We start from the raw sequence: 27964 nt of genomic DNA on the forward strand, positions 1-27964 counted from the left end.
TAACGCTTGTAAATTTACTTTTTTATTTTAAGATTTAATATATCTATGCAATGGAACATTACTTACCTGCTGCCTCTCCAGCATTAGCTATTCCCCATGTAACAGCTACAGGCAGGTTATTTCTTCCTTAAACTTATTACACACAGCAGTGAACAATGGTTTTAAGACAAAAATTACAACAGTACTGTTTGTAACCAACACCTATTCACAAAAAAGCAGGAAATGAGGCATGACTTGTTTGATACAACTTTCAGTTTTACAAAATTTTAAAAGGCAGTTTTCATTTTCAAACAGGATTAAACAAACATGTCAAATATCTTCTCAGTAGCAAATAGTTCAATAAACACCAGTGATCCCATGCATGAAGAACTGAGGTACACAATTTAAGGAAAAAAAAAAAGGGGGGGGGGGGGAGTCTGAAGATGTATGTAGCCAAGCCCAACAGCATCAACCTGGCTGCAGGAAACCTGGCTGAGTGGTAGGCGACAAAAATATTAGAGCATTTCAGACTTATACAAAACTTTCACAGTTTTGCACAGGCTACTGGTCCCAACTCAGTAAAGCATAAAAAAAAAAAAAATCACTCATGTATGCAAATAAGGTACTTAAAGCATATATTTACATTCCTTGAAATCAATGGAATGTAAGCACATGCTTTAAATGCTCTGGAAAACCAAATGGATTTAAGTGCTTTCCTGAACAGGGTAACATTTTAGGTCGGCTGTAAAAATCTTCAAAATTGGTAAAAAAAAGAAATTGAGAGTTGTTTAAGAGTTGCCTCTTAAAGCCATCTGAGGTCTTGAAACTTAACTTAAAACATTAAGTGCAACTATTTGAGTAAGTGGAAACTCCAAGAATAAATCTGTCACGTAACAATTTACAATAGACTAAAAGTGAGCCTTTGTGCAAGGCTGCCAGAAACTAATTTTGCAGCTTATATGAACTTTCTATTCATTTACATTTCACATAATGAAATTTAGAACAAATTCTTAAATTTCAGGTCAGCTTTCACTGTGAGCTCCAATAATTTGTTTTTAGGTAAATTTACAAAACCTCATCTGACAGATTTCATTAGCGCCACTTTTTCCTAAGACATTTAAATATTGCCCATCACTGAACAAGGACATAAAAGTGTACCTTCTCTTTTATATGCACGTGTGAATAAACCCCGAAATATTAAAAAAATACCGAACCCATAAAGTCTGAGAAATGGAAACATCTGGTTTCTTCTGGCACATTTCTAATATACAACTATGTACAGACTGCTACGGTCTTGGGGGTGGGAGAGGGAACACACACAAGCACTATTACTATAAAACTGTAAACAACTGCAGGGTTTTGTTTTGTTTTTAAAACCTAACCTTTCCACCCCTTATTATGGATAGTTTAAATTCATATGAACAATTTAAGTTTACATTAACTGTAGTGTCAACCAGGATCAAGGCTGTACGAGAAAATTTTCAGTGTGCTAAAAAACCAGAGGCCTGGGACCACCTCTCCTCAAAACAACAGACCACAAAGAGCTGCAGTTTTTACAGTTTTATATATCAATTAGCAAATTCACAAGCCACCTAGATAAACACTGCTAGAAAGCAAAATAGCATTAAAGGTTTTATGTAACCACCTATTTTCATATCAAAATTGAATGTGAAAGAGCAACATTAGTATGTTTAACTCACTGAATGCAAGATTAGGTTGAGGCATATGCAAGAACTATTGCGATGTTTTTAAAGACAGCATCAATGTTTTCATTGTAACATTATCTTTAAATATTGCTGAACACAAGACTTTCCCTGAGGTGTAAACATCAAATAACTTGAACAGCTTTACACATCAGCCCCATTAAACAGTTTATTACAACACTACATCTACTGTAATCAGTGGTGCTGTGTACAGACATTATCATATGAACAGTTTAACATGAACAAACTACTATAAAAACAAGCATTTACTTGACTTTTTCCAATTGCTTGCACATTATAATTGCCAAATGTATATAACCAGTAATAAAGTTGCAAAAGCTATAAGGTTTAAATCACACAGGTTTCCCTCAAATAAAACAGTTAAGCAACATAAAAAAGTAAAAGAGCTACTGGTTACCATGTATGCAGATTTGCTTTATTCAGATCTATTCCTGTTCATTTTATCCATGAATCCTTACAGGCTCAGTTCAATCACATGAAGCAAACTGCTGGACAAGCATCTTTCCTTGAAGAATGTATCTTGTCTTGCACGCTGTTCCTCTTCCTTCAGCTGTAATGTGTCAAAATTTGTGATGTAGATTTTGCTAGTCCCCATAATACACAGAAAATTGTTGGCTTATCTATACATACACAAGTCGTGCATCTACTTCACCATAATGTAAGCTATCACAAAATACCCAGAAGCAGTAGCTACTTGTTTGTGCACGAAAATGTTTTCTAATACAATAGTTAAAAATAAAATTAATCTTGTTGTACAAAGTTGAAAGAATATAAATTTCACAGCTGAAGTATTGAATGATAAAGGAAGAAATAGCTACTGTTCCTGTGACTGATGGAAACAGTTATATAGAACATTTCCTGAAGTATGCACTCTGCAAGAGTAAATGAACAAGCACGTAATTTTGCCACAGCTAGATTTTTACATTTTTACCTGCCCACTTACAGAAGTTTTAAGCTGGTTTGACATTTAAGCAATGCACTGATTGTATAATGAAGTGGATGGCTCACAGCTCAGTAATATTTAAAAGTGCACAAAATCAGATACCAGGACTTCAAAATTTTCAGACTAGTGGCAAGCAGGATGGGTTTCACATCTAAAAATACACGCTCGCAGTTTAATCATAAGAACCCACTTTTCAAATAATACAATATAGATTTGCAGGTTTCCTTGACTACTTGCCCTAGAAAAAACCCCAAGCCCTACTTCCTACTCTCATCTATTTTGGCAAATTAAGGAACCACACCAGAGTCAATTATTGTAAGAGTTCACAAAATACTTGGGATGGTATAATTCCATACACTGGATTTCAGTTGAATTCCATTACAAAACAATTAGCTATCTTCATTAATAATTCACAATTCCAACATTCAATAATTTTAAAATAGTTTAAATCAAACTGTTCAAAAAAACCAACACATTAAATTGTTCATTTGAAAACCAAGACATTTAGAGGAGCAATTTCATGAACATGCACCAGTACACAGCTGTCAAATATTTGTCTACTAGTATAATTTCAAGGCAGTTGGGAAAACAAAGTACTCAATATTTGCATGAACAACTGACACATTTCTTCTTCCTTTCTTCAAAGTGACTATTAATTTTAAAAAAGTGTAACCAAGTAGGCTCTATACACTACAGTATGCACATAAACTAATCCAAACCCAAAGCAGTGACTGGAATTTCTTTTCTTATTCACAGACTTTGTTCCCAAGTCATGAATGTATCAACCAGTAACTACTTTTGGGCAAGTTCCTTCCCCAGGGACCAATATTTCCATAGGTATTATGTACTTTTAAAATTAATTAGTAGCAAAGTGACAAAGTGCTGTCTCCACAAGAAGATGTATTCAGAGTTGCGAGCTAAATTAGCACAAACAGACAGGGGAGAATCTCAGTTTAGTGGAGAAAGTATATGACAGCTGTGAGACTGCGTGTCAGAATTTGCTGCTCTCATCATACAATTGCTATGGCAAGAATTATGGATCTTTATCACTTCTATGGCAACAATTAACAGATCCAAAGCACCATATATATGATTTATAATACTAGCATAGGAAAGCTTCAGTTCCTGGAAATAATTTGCTAAATTTGTAAGGGTACTTATGGAACTACGGGAACTTTAAAGAATGCATGATAAACTGGATTTATGATTAATACTTTTCATTATAGACCTCTCAAGATGGTCATCATCACACTGAACCTTCATCTTAAAAAACACAACCAACTAAAATCCAAAGCAGTGTACATTTTGGTTCCAAGTATTCTGCCACTACATCTTGGCAAAATTGGAAGCCTTTGTGGTTCCAAAAGGAAGAAATAAATCTGTATGGATTATACCTTCAATGCTCAGCCCTTTTCAGTATTCTACAAGGAAGTAGAATATTGAAGTAAGAAACAACTTTAAAGAGAAAAAAGATTAAATCTCTAGTCAGTACTTGGCAATGCTGTTTTCCATCTGCCTCAAGCTCATATAAGCTATCCGTCCCAAGCATGTGTTAGGTTTGTACAATTAAACACCATACAGCAATCAGTTTCTCAGCACTTCTATGAATAAAACCCAAATTTCAGAGTTCTCTATTAAATAGTTATTTTGCGGTTTAAAAGTTAGGGGTTTATGCCAGACCATTTCACAAATGACATCCCAGAACTTAAGTGATCAAACATTTTCGTATTTATGCAAGATGCAACTTGAGCATTTTTTTTTCCACAAAGACAGACTTACAACAAAACCCAACAGATTTCTTATATAAAGCATCTTGCAGTAGCAACTCTGATTCTTCCCTTTAATTCCAATTATCCAAATAAGCATATAAAAAGCTTTAAAGAGCTTTTAGAAGTGTGAAAATCCTACAGTACTTTAAAGCTGTATGTGCAAACACGACATGTTTTGTTATAGTAATTTCTGATAATTTCAGAGATTGGATTTCAATCTCCCATGTTCACATTTCAGTAAAATGCATGATACACATTTGTCATTATATCCTAATAGCTCCTAAGAATTACTTCATGTAATTCCCCTTTATTGTATTCTGTACATAAAGGAAAAAAAATATACAAAGCAAAAATCCCACAGAAAGTATCAGCTTGAAAGCCAAAATTTGTTTTAACTTAACCTACATTGCAGAACATCAAACCTCCAAATACTGTGATGCTTTATCTATAACACAGTGAGAAAGAAGGAATTTCAGGCTTGACTCTATGTCTTTCTGCATGTAAGCTGAGATACATACGTGATTCTCTTCATCATACATGTACAGACTATTTTACCACCACTAGCACCTTCTTCCACTTGTTGCATATTCCCCACCCCCACCCCCCCCATTAGAGTACTTACCTGGTATCTTTGTTTAATCTTAGTGTATAATTTAAGATCAACACCAGAACAATTCCCTGATTTTATAAATAAATTTACATGGTGAAAGAATGCTCCCAAACTAGTTTCATTCATCATAGGTCTTTCTTCTACTATCTCAGCCTGTCTATTCACCAAAAATAACCGATGAACAGAGGTGTGTTCAGAAAACTCAATCTCTAATTTACAAACTAAAGAGATGTGAACTACTGGCAAGTATCTTTCACATTAATATATGAGGAAGACACAAAAAGGTAGATCAGGCTGCCACAGGAAAACATAAAAATGAAGATATCTTTTTTTTTTTTTGTAAGAAGAAATCTTAGTTCTCAAACCACAATGAGCAAAAGGAAAAAACTAAATTTGTTCATTCTTTGAAGAACACTGCTTCAAATCAACATTTTCACTTGCAAGTAACTTTATGTTTCAAATGCTATAAAGCCTTAAAGTTTCTCGGGGAATGTTCACATAGCTCAAATTTGTCAGAACTACTGACTTCAAACACCAAAGAAAAAAGCAGAGGATGTGGGGAACACAAAAACATAAGCGTGTCTAAAGACACCTCAGAAGACAACAAAATTACAGCATTGTGTTCATGGAAAAAGTTAATAAAAGTTATGCATTTATGCATTTGAAAATGAACAATAGCACACGGTTTTCAGTTTATTTTTCTTGAAGGTAGTAAGATGATTCAAAAATGAGAGAAATCACTGGACATTAAAAAACAAACTATATGTTTCTGTAAAGCACCAGAGTAGCCATAAAATAAACTTTAACCAGCACATAAGAACAGTGGCAGTGCTCGACTCTCTCAGTTCATGGTGGATTTCAAATACTGAATCAGATACACAAAGCATTCTTTCTCTGATGAACGCTAGATGCAGTAGAACAGTGCCAGCCCCACATATGTGCTTCCTCAAAAACACACATTTTTAAAAAGAGAGATTAGGTAAATAACACTTGTAATACCTTAATACTAAGAAGGTCTAAAATAATCCTAGACAGGTACACATACCCAGGTTTTGAACAATGCTACCACACAATCACTTAGAATTCCATTATTACCTAGAAGCTTATTACTAAAATAACTTACCAAAATAGGCATGTTCCTATTGATTCACAAGGTTTCTTAAAAGCCTAATTTCATATTTCACTTGATGTTTAAGTGGTTGTTAATATACTGTTACAGGACAATTCCTACTTATACGAGCAAAAATATAATGAATTACTTAAACTATCAGTACTAATTTTCCTTCCTGACACCAAAAAAATTCTAACCATGTTAGTTCTTGGATCACTCCAAAGCTGAAACTATTTCAGAGAGCTGAGAGCAGTTTTTGAAGAAGCATAAGCCTCAGACTTTAAATTACTTTGCTTACAGTGGTTTGAGAGCAGAAAAATCGAGAAAAAAAACATGAAATATGGAGTACAAAGTCTACATACATATCAACTGTTACAATGTTGTGGTTTTGTCTTTGCAATTAGACCAAATCCAGTTTAAATAGGAAATATTCAATCAACCCAATAACAAAAACATAAAATGAAAAATTTAACATTCAGCAGTTATAGAAATTCAGACAGATTAAGATTGGGACAATGTATCAGCTAGAAATACATCATTGAGTATCAGTTAAACTAAAAAAAATCTGTCTAAAAATGTCAGGACTCATGCTGATGAAGTTACATTACTGTTCTGTTTGTACACATTGATTTTGCTGTTAATCCTTCTCAACATCATTCTACTGGATTCTTAGTTTTCTCGAGTAATACAGGTTAGACATTTGTCTTAAATCCATTGTTCTCTTTTATATCTAACAGGCTTTCTACAAAGGCAAGATGTTTCAAGGAAACATTCAGTTTATAGTAATTCTGTGAAATGGATTATCAATGTACATGAAGCCTTACACAAGTGAAGACACAAAGATCTTGCAAGAATTTAATTTTAAATAATGAAGTGTACAAACAGAAGTGTAAATACCTGCTATGGTACATCTAAGCTTTTTAATAGAGTTTTATAATTATGAACACATTTAGTAAGTTATTCCAATTTAAGCCATCTCTATAAATGTAATACAGTACAAACTGAATTTCACTGTATACAAAAATGTTCACAATGGACCTTTAAACTCTTCTAAACTAGATGTGTAACACTTTAAAAAAAGCCAGTACAGTATCACAGTTATGACTACAGGTACACAATAAGTATAGGTGCCATTCATAGGGTGCAGGCACAGAGGAAACTTCATGTTATCTGGCAAAACACAGTAATATGGGGAGTAGCTCTTTTCAGCACTGCTGGTATTTAATAAGTGACTGAGACTGTTAAATCCGTTTATGAATATTAATCAATGTAAAGAACAAAACAAAAAATGTATGGCAACATACATCTTAGTGAAAATGAAACATACAAACCAGGAGGTAACTGTATTTCTTTTATATATGTGTGTGTATAAGTATATAAAAACAAAACTACAATAAAGCCCTTCTTCATTAAGACAGCAACAAGACAAAATGTTTACAACTTAACTTTAAAAAAAATACCAAATGCTTGCATATACGTGCAGAATACTAAATTTGCCCTTTAAATCAAGTTCTTAGGACCTACTTTCTTCTTTGCACAAGGGAATCTTACCTACGCAACCCCTCTGAAAGAAAACAGAAGTGCCAGCACACAAAGTTGAAGGATGTTGCACATGTAAATCCCACCTGAACTGAGACTGAAACCACAGTCTCATTTTAAAATTGTGCTTTGGAAGTTATAAAATGCAACCTAATGCTATTTGGTATGTTTTCTTGGGGTGACAAGGTAGGGAATCTGTACATGGCACAGAAACTCTGTATCTACATGCACAACACTAAATACACAAAAATTAAAACTAGATTAATAAAGTATGCCAAGGGTAAGAAAAAATAAACCTTAATTTCCAGATTATTAACAGGTTTTAGTATGGCTTGCTCATCTCCACCAGAAGGAAAACACTCTAGAAATGCATCCATCACTCAGCTCAATGTTCACTTCCTCTTAATAACAACTATTTGCAAATATCACAAATACTCATTTATCATAAAAGGTAAAAAACCAGTTCAACAAAAGAAACTACATATATTTTTTTAAATCTGTACTTTATGTTCTGATGTTTTACAATTAAGAACCACAGTTGCTATTTTTATGCAATTCCAGAAATATTTCTACCAGTCCTTTTTTTATGACAAGTAGTGGCATTAACAGATATATACTGCCAACTTATTTCAGCTGTCAAGTTTCACCTTCCTATTTAAGCCTTTGACTCCCCTTCTCTAGGTCAGTTACTGCTCTGTGTGTCCCCTGCTAGTATATGAACCCAAGACAACCCATTTAATACTTACTAGACTAGAGCATTTAGTAGCAGAATCTCTCTCCAAGTCAGTGAACACAAAAGCCTGACTGAAAAACCTGATATTTAACCAATACAGAATTATATTTTCACTTAGGAGTATACCACATTTAATGATTTCTAAAAATTTTTGGTCTATTTAACTTCTGTTAATGTACTTCCATGAATAAATACTACATGCAATTCTGGAAACTAAATCTGGAGGGTAGATGTAGGAGATGAAAGTTGGGCAGACAGGCAAGTCTGCAAGCTTTAATTTTAGTGTAGATATAATGGGAAGTTGTTCTAAAAAGGGAAAAGACCACTGCAGAGGAAACTAAAAGGTAAGATTTTTTCCAACTGTCAGAGATAAGGTATTACATGGGTAGCTTGAATTCCCAATCCTCAAAATGGTACACTGCGTAATGTGAGGAACATTTCTACGTATTTTAAAGCTCTCACCAGTATACTGAAAAAAGCATTATTTAGCACGCTAGTCTTGTAGTAGCTATCTAGACAATTGATGCATGAGAGACTACTGAGATATGAAATAAAAGAACACATTAGTTTGTGAACAACCAGAAGAGAAACAATCCTTGTGTTAGACATTTGTTTACTAGTCTTTAGAAAATGACTTTACTATCTGAGGGGGGAGGAAATGAAAAATCAAGGTGATGGGGAACAACTATAAGAAGGTAATACCTGAATTTAGCTAGAAGGCAGAAGACACTGACAGGTCACATTTCATAAAATAAAGAGCAAAGTCTGGCTATAACTCCTGAATTTGAGTAAAACTCACTGGAAAAAAGAAACAAAACACCCAAACAACACACTGCCATACTTGTGCAAGGACAGCGACTGTATACATGTGTTCCCTAACCTGAAATAGGCCACACGTGACATATGAAGGGCTAAATGCTGCAGTCCTTACACAAGTAGATTTTAAAATAAAAAGTTAGTATTTTAAAATACAACCATGAATTTCATGTTATCTTCTAAGGTTACAAGGAGAGCAGACTTATTCTGGCTTACTGCTTTTTTAAGAATTGGTTTAATTGCATTTTGTAAAAACTGCAAACATTAATACCACCTAAAATTAAAAAGGCAGCGTGCAAACTGCAGAAGATAATCACACAAATACTCCCTCCCTCCCAAGACCAGTTACCTGTCATTACTTACCTACGGTCATGTCAGATGCTGCAAGAAGAAAATGATTCAGTACATACCTCAGGACCATTTAAATGCAGACATTAATGGTGTAAACAATCCCAAACCTAGAGTAGTTACTTTTAGTAAGTCAGTAAACAGTAAAGTTCAAGAACATGAAAGAAATGCTCACCTTCTTTAACGATGACGATATTCTCTCTCTCTGTCTCGTTCTCTGTCGCGATCTCTGTCACGATCCCGATGCCTCTCTCTTTCACGGCTTCTTTCCCGATAATAGTCATCGTGACGATCTCTACTACGTGACTTGTGGCGCCTACTTTTTTCTCGTGACCTACTGTGGTCCCTCTCTCTGGATCGCTCACGTCTTCTAAAAGAAATTACTTCATTAAATTTTTCTTCAAAATACATGCCATGCACATGCCAATTTTGTATTCTGTTTATGAGTATGAATTTGATCCAAAAAGGATGAGAAAAGTATTTGTTTGCTGTGACGCAGATATGTTTCTGTATATAACACGGAAGAGAGCCACCACCTTTTATACCAGCTAAGAACTCAGTTACTGGTAGTAAGGTGCATCCACTTTCTAATCTATCACGGAAAAGTCAGAAAGTACATGCTCAGAATGGAGGATGAGATGGCTGAAATCAGCTGGGAGAATGCACCATACCTCAAACGATTTATACATGGCTGCTAATCTGCACACTGACTACACTACTTCTACTGTATACAAATGGACTAGAGGCTCAGCATTTGTCCTGACACTGAAAGTTTTGAAAGAAATACCCATCTCTGATTTGTACTAGTAGAAGAGTGCATGAGTTTCAAAATCTACCTACTCCCGATTTTTAAGATTGTAATACAAAGGACAGCAGGCAAAACCATTTTGACCAACTTTTTTTCCCCCAACTCAAGCATATTTCTTACTGTGACAAGTGTGAAGAAAATTACTTTTAAGCAAAATGAAAATTGGCAAATACCTTCAATCTTAATTTTCAATAGCAAATTCTAATAAAAATTATGCACTTAATTGATAAAGGATAATTCTATTTTGAAGTTTACACATTGCAAGAGTACCACATAGGAAAGGATCCTAAATAAAACTAAGAGTTAAATTTAAGCTAGTCAGATCAATTTTGAAAAGAGGGTTAATTAAAAGGCAGCTAAGTTCAGGAAACCCCTATTTGGTTTTTTCATGCCTTTCTTGTGCAACTCAAATCACTAAGCTTCTTAGAGGACATAGTTTCTTCTCTGTGAACTAGTCCTGCACTACACCTTCCCTTTTGTAAGTAAGGGCAGATGGAACAGGAAAGTTTTACCTGGATCCAGAACCATAAGATTTGGACTCAATTCCGTGAAGGCAGTCCTGAAGAGAGCTAATAAGTACTTTACAGCGATCATCTGCAGACACTTTGGACTGTTTAATTAAGGAAATTGCTGTTACCAAGGTCTCTATAGCACTTCCATAGTCCCCTGAAAAGAATATAAGATCATGATCAGAAAACTATGCAAATTAAAAAGATTTTTATCTGTAATAGTATTACCATGTTGAGTTACCTTCACTTCAACAGCCATTCAGAACATTTACAGTAGAACCAAATATTAAAATACTGTCCAGATCAGTACTCAGAAGGCATTCTCAGAAACTACTTAGGGCACAGTACAAAATCAGTCATAGGTTGGTACCTAAATTCAGCCTCCTATTAGGAAAATGTGGCTTTGGGGCTGCCAGTTTCCCAATAGAAAAAAATATAAACTCTTTTCAGTTGAGTAGAATAGCAAGCACATGAATCGAATTTTACTAACCAGCACTGGCATCTGATACAGCTCTTGAAATGGCACTGCTTGAGATCGCCCTATTTCTATTCATGATTTCTTCAAATTCTGCTTCACTTAGAGGTGTCCTTGCAGCATCCATTTCTCTGCAAGCAATAAAACTAGTATTTAAAAGGTTAAGAAAAGCTTCAGAAGATATCATTGCAGTTTTAACAATCCAAGTTTGCAACTTTAAGCAAAGTGACAAACAGAAAAGAAAGCAGGATCTGGGTTTGGTTTTTGTTTTTGTTAAGGACCATGTTACAGTATAAAATCCTGAAAGCTAAAGGAAAAAAAAAAAAGAAAAAAGGTAAAAACCAATTAAGACATTGCTGTATAAATAGTCTTATTCTTGTTCATCCCATCTATTTTGGAAGATTCACAGCACTTAATATTGTGCTTTACAAATATTTATAATTTTTGTAAAGTCCTCGAAGGTATGTAAGTAGATATCCCAATTGAATGGATGTGGAAATACATGTACATAGACAATGCAACTTTGAGCAAAATTAGAGATCATTTTTATAACAATACTGGAATTAGAACTATATGATCCTGTTTCCCAGATCTTAACCAAGACCAGAATGCTGTAACGTATGAAAAGTAAATATACTCTATCATCTTTAAGACACTCAATTTTCTGAATGATACTTCAACATTTTACAGCTAATTTTGTTTTTTTATTTCTGGTCAAGTTCAAGTTGCTCCAATTTGATCTCCAAACCAGTCATGGTAAGGAGGAAGCAATAAAGCAGAATCCTTGTACTCATTACACCTTTTTTACTTGAATTATTAGCTACCTATACAGAGTTTCAAAAGTAAGAGATGTTAACCTACACAAAAATTTTCCCAGAAGTTTTGCAGTGTCCTATTAGCCAGTCTCTGTATCATATAGAAAATTTGGAGAAATGTGTTAGACACAAATGTTGAGACTTAAACTGGCCCACTGCTTGATATTTCTAGAACAGTGTTAGTTGTTCTGGTAGAAAGAAAATGCAGAATAATAAGCAATGCTATCCTCTTAATTGCAAGAAGTGGAACAAGATCCTATAGCCAGTTTAGCATAAGAGGAAATGTCTAAAAATTCATACCTCCCTGAGTTTTGAGTATTATTTTTCGTGTGCCTCCCATAGAATGGAATATGTAATTTTTCTCTTATGGACATGTTATTTCCAGTGAAACGCCTATGATATATAATTAATGACAATTTAAATAGTTATGGATGATAGTTTTAACATTATTAATGAAAATACTGGACAGTAAGCTATACTGTCCTATTCCCACTCCTTCCCTCCCCAGACATTCTATGAACTGCAGACAACCTTGATTTTGTCCATCAAAAAACCACAAACACCTTATCATTTTATTATATTTCAGGCAATTAAGCCAAATGCTTGAATTTATACAGTTTCTGTATGAACACAGTATGTACAGATGCGTGGGGTTTTTTTAAAAATTTGTGATAAAAGAATCAAAGCGTCTTTGCAGAAAACATTTTCAGCAAAAGTGTCTTTCACACTAGCAGTAAAATAACAACTGAAAAATCCAAATGTAGCTATGTAAAAAGTGTCTTTCTTACAATTTATCCCAATATTTTCTGTGACGAATACAAAAAATATGGTGAAAATCAAGAAACAGCAGCAAGACAAAGAGATGCTTGAAAGCACAGATGAAAAAGATGTTTCAAACAAGACGTGAAGGACTTGGAAAAGTCAAGTCAGAGAGACTCAAAAACTCTGTTCCAGATAGGATTAACCATAGGAAAAGCCACTGCTACAAAACACAGCAAGATTACACCAAATGAGCAGAATCATCTTGACAGGAAAGGCAGATTTTGCAAAGTCTTGCAGTAAATGCACACCTGGCTTTTAAGACAAAGACTAACTTTGAATTGAATCCTGAAGAAAAAAGGGACAAGCAGAGCTGCCTGAAGATGAAAATGGTATGAGCTTGGTATGGCACTGTACTCAACACACACACATACTCAAAAAGGAGAACGCCAGAGCATTCTAAAAAGACAGCTTGCAAAGCACAATGATAAAGGTACTAGTCAAAATTTCAAGTTAAGACAGAAGCACAATCAGAAGCTGCTGCATAAGCAGTGATATATAAGTTTGCATGTAGAACACATGGAATGATGACACTGCCAAATACAAACAGTGAAGACAAACAGTTCAGAGCTGAAAAGGAAAAGGGAGATTACTGGTGTTGCATTTCAAGATTTTCTTACTGCTACAAACATCTTTGAGAGTATTTCACTGAGAGAAGTGAAAAGGGGCAAATCAGAAGACTGTTGGGATCCCTTCCACCCCTATTTTTCATTATTTCTAACATTTGCATTAAAAAGGAGAATCAGATGCTTCCTACAAGACGAGTAAAATCTGCTACTGAGCACATTACATGAAAAAGCACTCACCTTCCAGGTGGCCCATAGTCACCTCTGTCATATGGTGGAGGTCGGCCATATGGGTCTGTTGGAGGTGGGCCACGGCTGTCTGAAGTAGGTATGCCACTATTGGCAGGTGGGGGGAAGAAAGCTGGATTCACATGTGGTGCAGGTGGTGGAGCACCTGGAGGTGGCCCAGGGAGATGTGGAGGAGGAGCAAGAGTCAGGGGTGGCCCAAGAGGGCCAGGTGGACGAGGGGGAAATGGACCCGGAGGTGGAGGTGGACCCTGCTGAGGTGGTGGTGGACCTGGTGGTGGCCCATAGCCTGGAACTGGTGGTGGAGGGCCTGGAGGAAGAGGCCCAAGTGGAGGCTGACCAAAAGGCTGTCCTGGGAACAGAACTGGTGGTGGTGGACGGTCACCACGATTAGGAGGTCCAGCTAATGGAGGTGGAAGGACCTGACCAGGAGGTGGAGGGCCTGGTGGGCCTGGTGGGCCAGGAGGACCTAAAGGTGGACGTGGGGGAGTCTGTCCAGCTAAAATAAAAAAATAAAGTTAATAAATATAAAGAAATAAAAGACTTAGCAAAATAATTTGAATTTTTGCCTTTTTTAATATTCTTAAAAACAACAAAAACAATTCTCACTGAACAATTTGCAGCTTACACAAGACATGCATGGTCCCAATTTGGGTCCAATGGCTTGGAAAATTTTTAACAGTTGCTTGACTATCAATACATAGAGAATAACATTAACTTGAAAACTGACAAACCACCCCCCAATCACTTAATCACCTGCTATTGTTACCAAAACACCCAAAAGCTTACAAAAATCTAGAAAACATTGCATCCTGCTTGCACCTGCAGCTAGTCTTTCATATGGGGCATAAGATATATTATCTATTAAAAATACAGGAAAAGTTTTTTTGGAGAAGGTAAATGCAGTATCCAAACCTACTTTCAGGTCCTCGTTAGTGTGTTTTTTTTTTTTAATTTGACCATGCCCCTTTGACTGTTAGTAGACAATCTACTAGCGAATTACATTTATTAAAATACTTAAGCTGAAATGAGAACTTTACTGCAACGCAAGCCTGACTGTGTAACAAAGATTTCTTTCGTATCAGATACCTGACTAAACATGAACACCTCCTCCTCAAATTTGTGGTATTCTAAGTGCCAACTAACTGATCTGTCAGTGAGCATGAATTAAAGCTGAATTTCTGATGATGTGCAAACTTGTAATGCAGTAAGAAACAGTTACTTTACGCTCTGCAACACAGGCATTCTCACCCCATACAGCAAGTCAGAAAATCTGAACTACACTGCACTAAAGACAAGTCTACCAACTAACATGATCTATCTTAATTTTTTCATACTTTAAATATATGTACATTGACACAAAGAATGTCTCTAAAAAAATGTTATTATATTGCTATGAAATTTAGGAAGTACAACTCCCTGATTATATATATCAAGAAAATATTGTTGAATCCTATAATCCAGCTGTGAACACTGTTTACAGCATGTTATTGAATTGCCTTGATCTTTGTAATTCCCCAATAAGTATGCTGCATTAATACAAGAAAACACAAATTAAACTGAAATTCCATGTATGAATTATTTTACCTGGGAAAGGTGGTGGTGGCCCTCCTGGCCCTGCTGGTCCAGGGAACCTGTCTCCACCTGGAATGGCACCTGGAAAACGACCTCGCCCTCTGTTACTAGGTGGAAACGCTGCTCGTGAGCTTCCTCCTGGGGGACCAGCTTTACCTTCCCCAGACATCTGGCCAGACTGTGTGGCTGCAATGGAAAAGCAAAAGCATAATTACATAAATCAAAATAGGTTAAAGCTTTTCAACTCTTGATGCAGCACTAAAGCATGACCTTATGAGCACCAATTTGTTCCTCAGTACCCAAACCCAAAAGCTATTTGGGGAAGAAAAAGTGCTTTACTAAAATATGGCAGTGTTCCAGTATCCTCATACTAACAGAATAGGATCTTGGGAGACCTCCTTCAATGCAGCCCAAGGCCACAAAGAAACACATTTTCACATTAGGACTGCGAAGCACAAGACAAGGTACTGGAAGAAAGCACCACACAGAATCTCCCTTCCCCATTTTATCATAAGTACAACTTATCCAGACATCAGAATTTAGTCAAATTTCTCTATAAATGTTCAATTTCTAAATGCTGTTGTGCTTTTTTTAAAAAAATTAAATCCACAAGAAAATGAGGAAGCTTCTCCAACTGTAAGACAACAGTTTCACGAAGCTACAACCTTCTCTCAGTGAGTGCTTTCTCTTGCCAAAACAACAGACCTTCAGTGTATTAAGTGATTTTTAAAAATTTTTAAGAGGACCATCTTTAAACAAAGCTGCAACTTCATTCACCTTCCTAGAAGTACTTTATAGCTATTTTAAACCGTGTAGAAATTATCAGACGTGGAGAGAAAAGCTGCAGTACTACTTTTGGAATAAGCTTCTATTTTTCCAAGACAGTACATGAGAAAGTCTTACTTTTCCTTGACTGCATTTCAAACTGACTCAGAAATTGTTTATTACATGGAGTCACAACAGGATTTTGCCCATGCAATTCTCTTTTAGGCAATAAATCCATCAACTTTTTGGAGGATGCTTCTGATCCCACACCCACAAGGGCAAATCTGAAAGAAAGAAGAAAAAAGTTACACTACAGTTTTTCCATTTCCTGGATATCCTGACACCTCTTCAAAAAGGTAACACAGTAAGCAAAAGAATACTTAAAAACCAAACACAGAAACTGTCTCACAGGTCTTAGTCCAGTTTTCAGAACAGATAACTCATTCTAGGACATAAGTGCCAGTACAAAATGCATCAAAATATATCACAGCAAAGGCAGCTTTTTGGTAGAGTATCAATACACTACACATTAACGCTTATGATCAAGTTGTTACTAACCATTCAGTGTGTTCTCATTACTACTAAGGAGAGAGAAAGGCACATTCATGCAAGGAAGATCAGGCTGCCAGTGAAAAATGGGCTCAAGCGCTCATGTTCAACAGTTAATGGAAAATAAAGCATGTAAAGAAAGATTTAATAAGACGTTGGGGGAACAGTATTTACACTATGAGGAACAACAAATACCACCACCACACTAACTGAAATCTAGGAACAGTCTTAATGAAAATAACCAACAACATTTAACTTGAAAAATAATGACACACACAATACCATCATAAAAAATTATGCCTGAAGTCATTAGGATGAAATTATATACCAAATCATCGCTGAGTATCAACAAACAAAGATTATCAGTTCACATACTGACAGTTATGAAAACTGAGAACTCCTTCTCCACTCCCACCCTCCCAAACCTCAGTCCATTAACAGAAAACACAAATGACAAGTTCTTACCCTTTAGACTGGCCATTAGCACGGTTTTCAAAAAATTTTATCTCCAAAATATCATTTACCCCCAGTGAATGAACTGCTTCAGTTAAGTCTTCATCTGTTGTCCACTGAAAAATATTTTTAATATTAAACTATGAAAGCTTATCTAAAACACCATGAAAAGGGCAACTAAGTTTTCCATGGGGTTTTTGGTTTGGTTGTTTTTTTGTGGTTTTTTTCTTTTTTTTTTTTGGTGTGAAATTGGTCATGATGAATACTTTATTCAGGCTGTCAATATTTTCTGACCTTTGGAGCGCAGTCATTTATATTTCACAATTCTCAGAAAATTAATTTTCAAAATGTACACACTTCCCCATATGCTACACTGCATCAATTCCTCCACACAGTATTACAAAAAAATTTGTATTTGAGTAACTTTTGTTTCTGAGTACAAGGCTTCAACTATTTCAGTAACTGTTACTTTTTCCACACCAGATTTTTTTTTCTCCCACTGATTCTATTATTTCCACACAAAAGTCAATTTTAAAAGTCATATCAACTCTTTGAGAGCTTTGACTAATGAGAGTTTAATCAGCTACACATTATTTGTACAAAAATCGCAGTATTTACAGACAAAAGAAGGGAAACTAGTACAGAAACTATGGTTAGAAACAACTGCTTCCGCTTAACCAAACTGACTTGCTGTAACTTCCTATTAATTACTATGTAATGTTTAACAATTTCACTCATGTCTGAAGATGCAAAAATACACCAATGCTTATGGGTCTCTTACTTCTGTAAGTCCATCACCTCTTTAAATTTCATAGGGGAAGTGCAAAGCAGGCTTTCAAGATTCTGAACTACTTATTTGATCTCTCTCAAATCAAGGCTTCTTTTAAAAATTCAACAAATTACTTTCCTGAGAGGTAAATCCAAAGAAAACAAACACAATAGCAATGCTAAAGTAAACAAATGCACTTTTTGTGGATTGGCTTCATTTATGAAGCCAAATAATGAGGAATAGGTACAGATCACTGCACATTGGGCCACCTGCTTTAGAAATTGTGACATCTGACTTCAATGAGTTCAGCTAATTGATGTGCATTCTACTGATTCCATTCATGTATTTTAGAATGGTACAACTGTTAAGTCAAGTGCTCCTTTACTTACCTACTAGCTCCTGAAATTAGGATACTGTAATAAGTAACGAAAAAACACCTAGGCACCCATTAAGCATTCTTTTCCAAGTTTAGCACTAGTAAGAAATTCATCAGATGGGGAAAAAACCTTGAATGAGAACTTTCCATGCATGGACTTGGAAGAATTTTATTTCAGGTAAACAGATATAAACTCTAGATAACTAATTTAGTTACTGACCAGCTCGTGCACTTTGTTTGCTTAACTGCAATCAACTTTAAAATGCTTTAATTCTAACAAAAGTAATTGTCTTAAGGGCAACTGCAGTTCAGTGAGTTATCCCAAACCTGTTACTCCTAGGATGGCAGAAATAAGCCTCAAGGCAAATACATGAAAACAGTTTTGTTGCAAGTCACTGCCCTGGAAAAAGGGAAGTGGAAGTAGGCCCCTGGAAAAAGGTAAAAAAGTAATTTCAAAAAAATCCCAGAGAACTTTTCAGTTCCTTTTTAAATTAAAAACTTCAGCAAGGGTTTACTAAAAAAATGTTCGTTCAGGAGCCTTAAAAGTATCTGCAGGCATAAAGTATTTGATAGTTTAAACTTGTTCTCCTCTTTCATTCAGTTCTCTAAAAACCTTAAGAAGACGACAGCACAAATATCCCTTCATAACACTTAAAACACAAGAGGAAACTTTAAAGTTCATATTTACTGAAGATTTGCTTGATTTTTCAGACATCAAGACAGCTCCAGACAGGCTTACTATATTTCAGGTAAGAGAAAAAAATTAACAAAAAACCACTTGCTCAGCTGTACTCTTAATATGTCATATAAAACAATTTTAAAGCCAAAAATATTTACAAAGAACTGTGTTAATTCTAAAATTCCTGGCTACACCAAAACAGTATTAGGATACTTACCCAAGTAAGATTTCCAATGTACAAGGCAATTCTTTTTCCAGTGTACGTATAGACAACATTTGGAGCAGCTCCTTTACCTACATCATCCCCAACAGACGGTGGGAGAGAATCCATGTAATCACGATCTTCTGGGGCATCTCCATTATTCGCAGATGGAGAAATTACATCATCATATAAATCAATCTGATCATGTCCACCATATTCAGCTTCCTAAAATACAAAAGACACCTTGGTTATATTTAACATTAAACATTCTTAAAACTTACTTGAAACAAAACGCTGGGCTAGCTGCCACGTTCCACAGACACAGTAAGTCTGATCCAACACCTACACAACATCCCTGCTGAAAAGCCAACTCGCAGTTTCATCCACATTAAAGTATATAAAATGCTTATGACTTCTATTATATTCTAAGCTGTCAAGGAAAAATAAAATCCATAAAAAATACCTCTGGCCACTGTTTTGCAATGCTTTTGCCCTTGTAATATTAACAGAAATCCAAAAATCCCACAAGCCCTACTCTCAGAATTAGAGACATTAGCAACATGCAAAATGAGACTCTAACATTAATTCTCAAGCAAATCTTTTTTCCATCAAAACATTTGGTAGAGTGAACAGACCAAGCTTCAAGAGCCCTGTTGAGAAATGCAGCATTCTACCGTTCAGATTTCTACTGCATTCCTAATTTGATTTTTAGCTTCTCATTCACAGAGGGGCCAGACGGACAGAATTCTGTTTTGTTTCATTAAATTTAATAAACCCAAGGGTTTGTATTCATTAAACATTTATTTATTCATGGGCTACAGAGGGACTATTCTACAGCATCAAGGCTGCCTCTGGAACATTTTGGTTCAGAAAAGCATCATGGGGTTTTGGAGTGAATCACTCCCTTCTCCCGTGGGTTGGTACAGGTTACAGCACAGTTCTGGCCAAGTAAACTAGATTCCTTTCAGAGGGAATGGAAACGAGAGTTTCTTTCCAGAAACTCTGCTTCATGTGCTCAACAACTGTATCCTACCAACTAAACGGGAACACATGGGTCAAGATCAATTAGTGGTCCTTCAGACAGCTTTGAATCGTAAATGTGGTAGGAATATTTGATCCAAAAGGCCAGACTAAATTTAGTCTGAAGTAGACCATGCAAACAGTGTGTTAGGTAGCCAGAGGGGCCTGAGCACCGACTGCCTCAATCTGCCGATGTGCTACTACCAAGCCATATTACTTTTTATTATAGACAGCTGTACTGTCTCCAAAGACAAACAATTAAAAGAAGGATAAAACATGCTGTTAATTATAATAATCTCCTTCACAAAACCACATATAAGTCTTTTTTTAAAACATAGTGGGATCACTTAATCAGTGATATTGCTTAATTCCAAATATGAATGAAGCTGGGTGTTATAGATTTGTGTTAAGGAACTATTTAAAAAAAATACTACTTCTGATAGTTGCTATTTTTCATCTTATATACCACCACTTATCATATTCAATGGTGATCAACTCTACAACGGGATGTTGCTGTCCTTTTTTACTATCCTAGCAATCACTTACAATCAAACAGCCCAATCTGTGTGAGAGAGGTACCATCTAAATGTCTGACAGGAAAGCAGTATCTTCTCAGTGAATAACAGTGGTCTGACAAAAAGTTTAGGAGAGCCAAGCAGTGCTTAATGTTCACCTTCAGCTTCTATACTGACTTTCACAGGTTGCTTTGCCACATGCTAAAGCTGGACTTCAAAAGCCTACAGAGTGTTCCTGGACTCTTCCACCCTGATCCAGAACAGAAACAACCTCACCAGATTTTTATATATTTCAGTGTCTACTCTCTTGTGAATCTGTATGTAGAAACCCACACAGACATTCTACATAGAATAGTTCAAGTTACCAGATACAGTGACTAGAGGGAATCAAGTTGGATTCCACAGAAAAGAGGCTGCAAAGCTCGGAATCTTGATAGACAACCCAATATATCCGCAACCACCATCAGATGCTCCGCTGCCTTGAAAATACGAAAACATTCATTATCAACTGCTATTCATACAGTGATGGTATCACTAAAAAAAAAAAAAAAAACCCACAAAACAAATAAACTAAGTTTTGGCATTGTCAATCAAGTAGACTTGATCCTCAGTAAACTGCACTGTCCCAATACACGCTAAACTTCAACAGAAAATTTCTTATCATCATTAAATTAAGTGAAGATTTCATATTTTCACCTAGTCTGTCCAGTTCTCTGCCTCAGTTTGATTCCTCCTGTCATCGTAACTAATGAAAGTAGGTTCAAAGAACTGCCTGGAACAGGCCTAAACATGACATCTTACAGCAAGATTAAGGATGATGTCACAAGGCAATTAAGGAAATCCTCTGCTAAATGTGCAGTAATTCTAGTCATCTGTGTATGGATGATGACTTCAGGAAGTAGAATTCAGTCTTGGTAGACAGATCCAAACAGGCAGTCACCAGTCTTACAGCAGGTGTACACCAACAACTTATCTCTCAGAGAAGGATGAGGTCAGCATTGCCAAAATACCAGAGTAGGCAGCAGTCCACAGCTCCACTGCACTTCCCTAGTGGCAAGAAACTCCTCTGAAACAGATCAAGTTTCTATCACACAGGCTTTCAGATCACCATCAAAGGGGAGAGAGAATTATCAGGGCAGCACAGCCTGCATGCAATTTTGGGGGGACCCAAAGTGCCCGATAGCATTGGTGCCTTAATTCAAATCAGTAAAGACACAACAGAAAACCTGATGTTGTTCACCATAATCTCTTCTTACATTGTGCTGATTCTGCAGCCAGCACAGAATTCATTCAGTTACCAGTCTGTCAGCAAGGTGTGTGGTTAGATGACTAAGAATGATCTGAGTCAGCAACTACAAGTGTAGATGGAAGAGAGGTGTCTCGATGGCTGTTGCACAAGATCCAACAACCCTTCCTCCTTCATAGGTGTACCATGGAAACTTACCTAAACACGCCCTTACTTCCTAGATGCAGAACAGCAAGAAAAAGAATATAGGAAGTTTTACTTCTCTAGTCTTAGCTATTTCAACAAATGCTCTGCCTGTACTAGGAATATTTTTTGACCTCTTCCAATTTCCTCAGTTAAGAGAAGACCATCAAGCACGAAGAGAAATTATTTCTGCTCAATTAGAGTCATTCACAATCTTACAGACAAACATGCTAAGAAACAAAGACAGCACTGTTATTCTGGCCCCCTCTACAACTGACTCCTGAGTAGTAATACATTTCCAAAGCCTGTGTTTTAACTAGACCACAGTCTGAAATACTGTATCATCTGCTCTGGAAAATTAGGACTGAAATTCCACATTCTGTGCTATGAAATGGGACTGGGTGAATAAAATGGGTATGAAGACATATGCTCTCAAAGATTAATGCCAAACGAGCTGTTACACTTCCAGTTACTCAGCCCTTCCCCAGTACTTTGTATTTTAATTACTGCTTGCAGTGGTTTGCAACATTCAAATATGAAAGCCATAAACATCATGGTCATGTCCAGAAGGGACAAATTAGAAGTGTTATTTCTTTTTGGAACTTAGCAGCCGTACCTCTGAGTTGCAGAGAACTGGTCATTATCCCCTTTACAAGTGCTGCTTTGGAAATGACTTTTTTTTTTTTAAATAAAATTTCTTTAAACTGTACCTGCACCTGAGACTTGCTTCTTCTGCTCAACTCTGTTCAATTTAAGAGTTAAACACTAAATTACACCTCCAAAAAGACATTAAAAAAGAAATCGGTGATATAAATAAAATTTCATTTAAAAAGTTTGCTAGTTTCTGAAAAACACTAAATTAAGAAAAAGCAAATTATCCAACTTCTCCCTTCTCACTTTTTCATTCAACTTACAGTATATGTGGTCAAGAACTCTAAATACACATTAGCATCCTCACCTGAAAAAGTTTGCAGGTCCTGAAGAACGACAAGTTAAAGACATAAGCAAAAGTCTTCTTGGTTTTGATTAGCTGCCTGAACACAGACAGGAACCTTAACAGAACAGCTGGCCTTTGATGTTTCTAAAATAGCACACTGCCTGTGGCAGTAACATCCACCAAGGTGGACAAGTTTGTTAGACTGAGATGCATGTTTACTCTACAAGCCCAAACACTCTCAGCTCTACAACTGGCACACCACTAAAATTTAAGCAATCTGATCCCTTGTCAAATAGAGTAACTAAAAATTCACAAGTAGTCAAAAGTATAAATTAAATGAAGGTAGTATCGCTGCTTGCATTAGAACAAAGATAAGGCACCACATGAAATAGTCTCAAGTCTTCTTTATAGTTTGATATTTGCAAATATACGAAGATTATATCTTCCCCAAGCCCCTTTCAATAGATCAACAGAACTGATGAAATACATATGCAATAAGGTATTGCGCATACATTTTGTAATAAATGCAGGTCTGCCAGCTTATGTTTTTCACGACCAGGGCAGCTCTGCCCTTCTGAGTAGAAAGTTATTATACCACGATCTGTCCATTCCCTCCCATAATGAGACAACTGTCCTCCTGATATAAAGGCTGTTTTTAATAACCTGTTTTATGTGGCCATTAAAAGCTAGCTTTTATTATTTACTACACAAAAAACTATTTTTCTCTCTTGTGTTATAGACAAGAAGTCAAGAGAGTAACTAACACGTTCCTAGGAATCTGTAGCCACAGAGGTTTCCAGATAATTAGCCGCTTAGCTGCTTACTCTATCTAAATCACTTTTATTATCCAGTTACAAAACACAAAGTCAAAACTCTTTCACTTCTAATTTGTTCGCATTTAAATATCAAACTAGAACACTACAGGCATGTTTAGACATATCCACAATACAACTATACAAAGTATACTCATTACAGTATAAACAAAGCAAGCACTTTTCCCACAGCATTAAAATAAGAGATCCTTAAATTGTTTTGCATCCTCTGCTTGGTCAGAAGGATTTTTATATGTATACATATGTACAGTACGTATAATAAAAGCAGTTTTTTAATGCTTAATTATGTGCATGTGTGTATGTGAAAACAAACTGGGAAGAGCTGATCAGAGCATCAGAGAACTTGACAATGCATGGTCACATAGATCTTCATGACTGCAGGGAAGTAACCCAGTCTGCTGGTCAAAGTTGCAGGCAACCTTGAGTCAGATCCAAGCTGGCCTCATGCATAGGCTCCTCATTATCTCAGTATCATGCACTAATACTCCAGGTTTTTGTGTACAAAAACACACCCTAATATTTGCTAAAGTGCCTCTAATCTTACTCCAGTCTTCTGTCACTAAAAGAATGCCAGCCTCAGCCATTTGTATGCAGATAATACAGTTCTTGTGTGCAGCACAGATCTCTTTCTTGAAGAGCAAGATGCGTAACAGATGTAGGGAGATGGTCAAAGTAAAATACGCCATGCAATACCTACTTCTTACAGGTCAAAAGCAATGTATGCAGGAAGTATTAAATTTATGAGACTCTTGTCTCAAAACAAGACTTTAAATAAGTATGAAAGACTGCTGGATGAGGAAGCCAGCTTAGAAGAACAAAACGGAAAGTGACTCAACCAAGTTCACCCCCCCACAAAAAAGGCCAAAAAAAAGCAAGCACAACTTAAAAAAATACAACTGGTGGGAGCCAAATTGAGTAAAGCTGTAAGCCCAAGGACAAAGAATACGATTATGATGAACAGTAAGTTAATGAAAGAGGCAACACTGACAGACAGTTTTGATGAGCTCCAGATGGAATAGGAAAGATGCAGTTTCACTAAAAAGATCTGACTTCAAGTGAAGTTAGTCAGCTCATTGCAACCAACACTAAACACAACCCAAGAGATCTCAGTTGTCATCCATCTTAGCCAGCTTGTCAACCCGGGCTCTGTGGTCTTTATTTCACCCTTACAATCTGTGGTTCATTTAGTGCTAATCAAGCAGAACATCCCTCCCCGCCTTCTCCTGGAAAAGGGCATTAAAAAAAATCCCAGAAGAGCCTCAAGGATGAGTACCTTGAGGCCCAGAACAAGACAAAACAACCAAGAGAAGCTCATCCAGCCACAAACCCTAACCCGTTTACTACAGATGCAAACAAGTTTTGTCCCAGGTTGGTTATAAATACAGTTATATTGTACCCACAAGAACGACAAAACTACACAGTATATTTTTCAGTCCCTACTACTGGCAAGACTAGTGGAAAGGGTTCCTATAGTTGAACTCAAACAAATACTGGTAAGTGAAATTAACGTAGCACAGCACAATCAAAGAACAATAGCTTATTGCTTTACCCATAAAGGAATTTCTTCTTACAAATATGGTGTTCCGTAAAGTGTCAGCTACATAAACAAATTAACAATGCAAATCACTTTCTCCATACAGCATATTCTCAACTGTCATTTTCAGCCATCCACAGATATGCAGAATCATGTCCCGTCTTAACAATTTAAGATGTCAGCTTCAAATCAGAAACAGTAGTTCATGAATAGAAGCTTATAGAGGACCCCTCACAACGATGTCAGAACTAGAGGGAGTAAGTAATATTGTAGACATTACTAACAACTAGCCTTCTTTCATTCTTGACAGAAAGAAAGAGGGAAGTGGTGTCGATCTTGCCCAGTAAAACTTTCTATTTTAAAGTAATATAGTTCAACTAAGCAGGTCCTGAGACATGAAAGTCACAAAAATGAAACTTGGAAAAGAACCAGTAAAATCTGGGGGAAAAAAAACACAACACCCAAAGCCAAGCTGAAGAAAAAGGAGCACCTAGCCTCTTCTCACTTTTCTGCCCTATATTTTGCAAGGTTCACAAACTGAAGCAGCAAACTGCAGAAACACAGCCCCAGCAGGAGAGCAACTGGGGTGAATACAGTGAAAAGAGGAGAAGGGTCTCCTGACTGCTGGAATAAGCTAAACCACATTATCACAAGACTCTCTTCATCTGTATCTTCATCCTCCCTTGCATCATGGCTATAGGGAATATCAATATTAACCACAACCTCAGTAGACCAGGACTGTGTGAGCACAACACAGCACCCGTCACTTTTGTTCTGGCAGTACCTGTCTGCACTATACTTACAGCACAGAACTTTTCTACTCTGAGGGCATCTGCACATATGAATTTACACAAACACCACTGGACTCAAATTGGTTTTTTCTAAAAAAATTGATTTGTTACCACTTTTACCTGGAACTGATTAAAACAAAACCAAGTTATTCAAGAAACTGAAGAGATGCACTCTTATGCTCAATGGTATTTCTCCTAGGGTTCACCCCCATTTGAATTCATATAATGGGTCTTCAACTGTAAGGGAGGAACCTTCACATGTAGAGAAACTAAGCAAATCAGTCCTCTCCATCACCTGCTCTCTGGTATGGCATTCTTTTACAGTATACCTTTATGAGATTACTAATTTCTGAATTACTTTATCAATAAATATCTGAAGAATTAAAGTTTCCTGAGATAGTTATAAATTGCTATCCAAATTAATTGTGACTTCCATAACCTATTACCTGTATCACAGTTCTCTGTAGGGCAGGCAGGCATACACTTGGGCACTACTCAGTAAACCCAGTAAATGTGTGAAAGTGCAGTTGTTCTCGGTTATTTACATTCTAGAGCAGGAACAATGCAATCTGGGGCAATACAAACTGGAGAAGTGCAGGAGTCACAAACAGGACAGATGGCACACAAAACTGCTATGAACATCAGATTTCGGTAGGAAAGTAGGCACACGGCTTTTTGGGAAAGATGAGGGGGTAAAAAAAGAACTAGAAAAGTGAACTACTTGTAACCCAGGGAAGTTCTGTTTATTTCATCCACAGTTCCTCACCAAAATAGAGCTCCTCCTCTAAAGAGCTGCGTGACTTTTTTAACGATTAGGAAAGAATAACGAATAATTAAAAAGGAAGACAGTTTCTCTAGTGCTGCAGAATAAAGCTGCTCTAGTTCTGCCTCCCCCGCAAAGAGCGGCCGAGAAACTGCTACCGCTCGGCGGCTTTTTCACTCATCTGCGAACAATGGCAGTATTTCCCCTCCGCCGGCGGGAAGGAGCTGCTCTCCCCACCGCATCCGGGAGGGTCCCATCCTCCTCGGTCGCCTCCGGCCCGGGGCGGGAGAGGGATCTGGGGCCTCTCCTTGCGCGGGGACTTGGGGGGGGGGGGGGGGGGCAGGCGCTCGCCCCCGGCGCACCGCGGCCTCCCTCGCGCCCTGCCCGCCAGCAGCCTCCCCTCAGCAACCGCGGCCGGGCGGCACGGCGCGCCTCACCGGGCCGGGCCCCGAGAGCCCCCGCGGGAGGGGCCGGGCCGCGCCGCGCCGAGCCGAGCCGGAGGCGCGGCCTGCCCCCGCTCCGTACCCGCGCAGAACCGCGCACTCGGCGGCGGGAAAGCCCGGCGGCGGAGCCGGCCGAACAATGGCGGCGGCAGCGGCGCGGCCCGGCCGCCGCGCTGAGGGCCCTGCAGGCGGCGCGGCAGCGAAGGCGGGCGAGAGAAGGGAAGGGAAAGGAAAGGAAAGGAGGGGAGGGGCCGCGCCGTGCCCGCCGGCCGCGCGTACCTGGTTGAATTCCTCGCCCACATCGGCGTAGATGTCGATGTGGTCCACGCCGTCCGCCATGATCCCGCCCGACCGCGCCTCGGGCCGCCGCCAGCCGCGCCCGGCTCCGGAGCCTCCGCCGCCGCCGGGAAGGGGGAGGGAGCGAGCGAGGGGGCGGGGGGCGAGGCGTCACTTCCGCGGAAAGACGGGCGCTTCCGGCAGCTGCAGACATGGCGTCGGCGCGAGGGGTGGGGGCTGCCCCT

At 37.6% G+C, this 27964-nt stretch overlaps 1 protein-coding gene across 6 annotated transcripts; it reads right to left on the bottom strand.

Annotated features, from left to right (window-relative positions):
• On the bottom strand, positions 1-27866 carry CPSF6 (cleavage and polyadenylation specific factor 6). Of its 6 annotated transcripts, none has more exons than XM_074827262.1 (11): positions 27723-27866; positions 19194-19403; positions 17165-17268; positions 16289-16434; positions 15398-15571; positions 13805-14309; positions 12480-12572; positions 11380-11495; positions 10893-11046; positions 9748-9939; positions 1-2253 (listed from the first exon to the last, which is right to left on the bottom strand). In XM_074827262.1, the coding sequence occupies exons 1-10, from the start codon at positions 27780-27782 to the stop codon at positions 9753-9755; spliced, it is 1749 nt and encodes a 582-aa protein (XP_074683363.1). In that variant the 5' UTR covers positions 27783-27866; the 3' UTR covers positions 1-2253; positions 9748-9752. The 6 variants fall into 6 exon arrangements, with proteins under 6 accessions (XP_074683363.1, XP_074683364.1, XP_074683361.1 ...); XM_074827263.1 differs by having other exon boundaries at positions 1-9605; XM_074827260.1 differs by having other exon boundaries at positions 9748-9942.
• Between the last annotated feature and the right edge of the window lie 98 nt (positions 27867-27964).

This window comes from Strix aluco, chromosome 5 (assembly GCF_031877795.1).
Source record: "Strix aluco isolate bStrAlu1 chromosome 5, bStrAlu1.hap1, whole genome shotgun sequence".
Classification (NCBI taxonomy): domain Eukaryota; kingdom Metazoa; phylum Chordata; class Aves; order Strigiformes; family Strigidae; genus Strix; species Strix aluco.

What these genes read in the sequence shown, in the direction of transcription:
- CPSF6 (XM_074827260.1), bottom strand. Translation starts at nt 27,782, where the DNA reads ATGGCGGACGGCGTGGACCACATCGACATCTACGCCGATGTGGGCGAG. An exon ending in GCTAATGGCCAGTCTAAAGG is followed by an intron (nt 16,435 to 17,164) that starts GTAAGAACTTGT and finishes TCTTTCTTTCAG; the next exon opens with ATTTGCCCTTGTGGGTGTGG. An exon ending in GCCACCACCACCTTTCCCAG is followed by an intron (nt 14,310 to 15,397) that starts GTAAAATAATTC and finishes TTTTTATTTTAG; the next exon opens with CTGGACAGACTCCCCCACGT.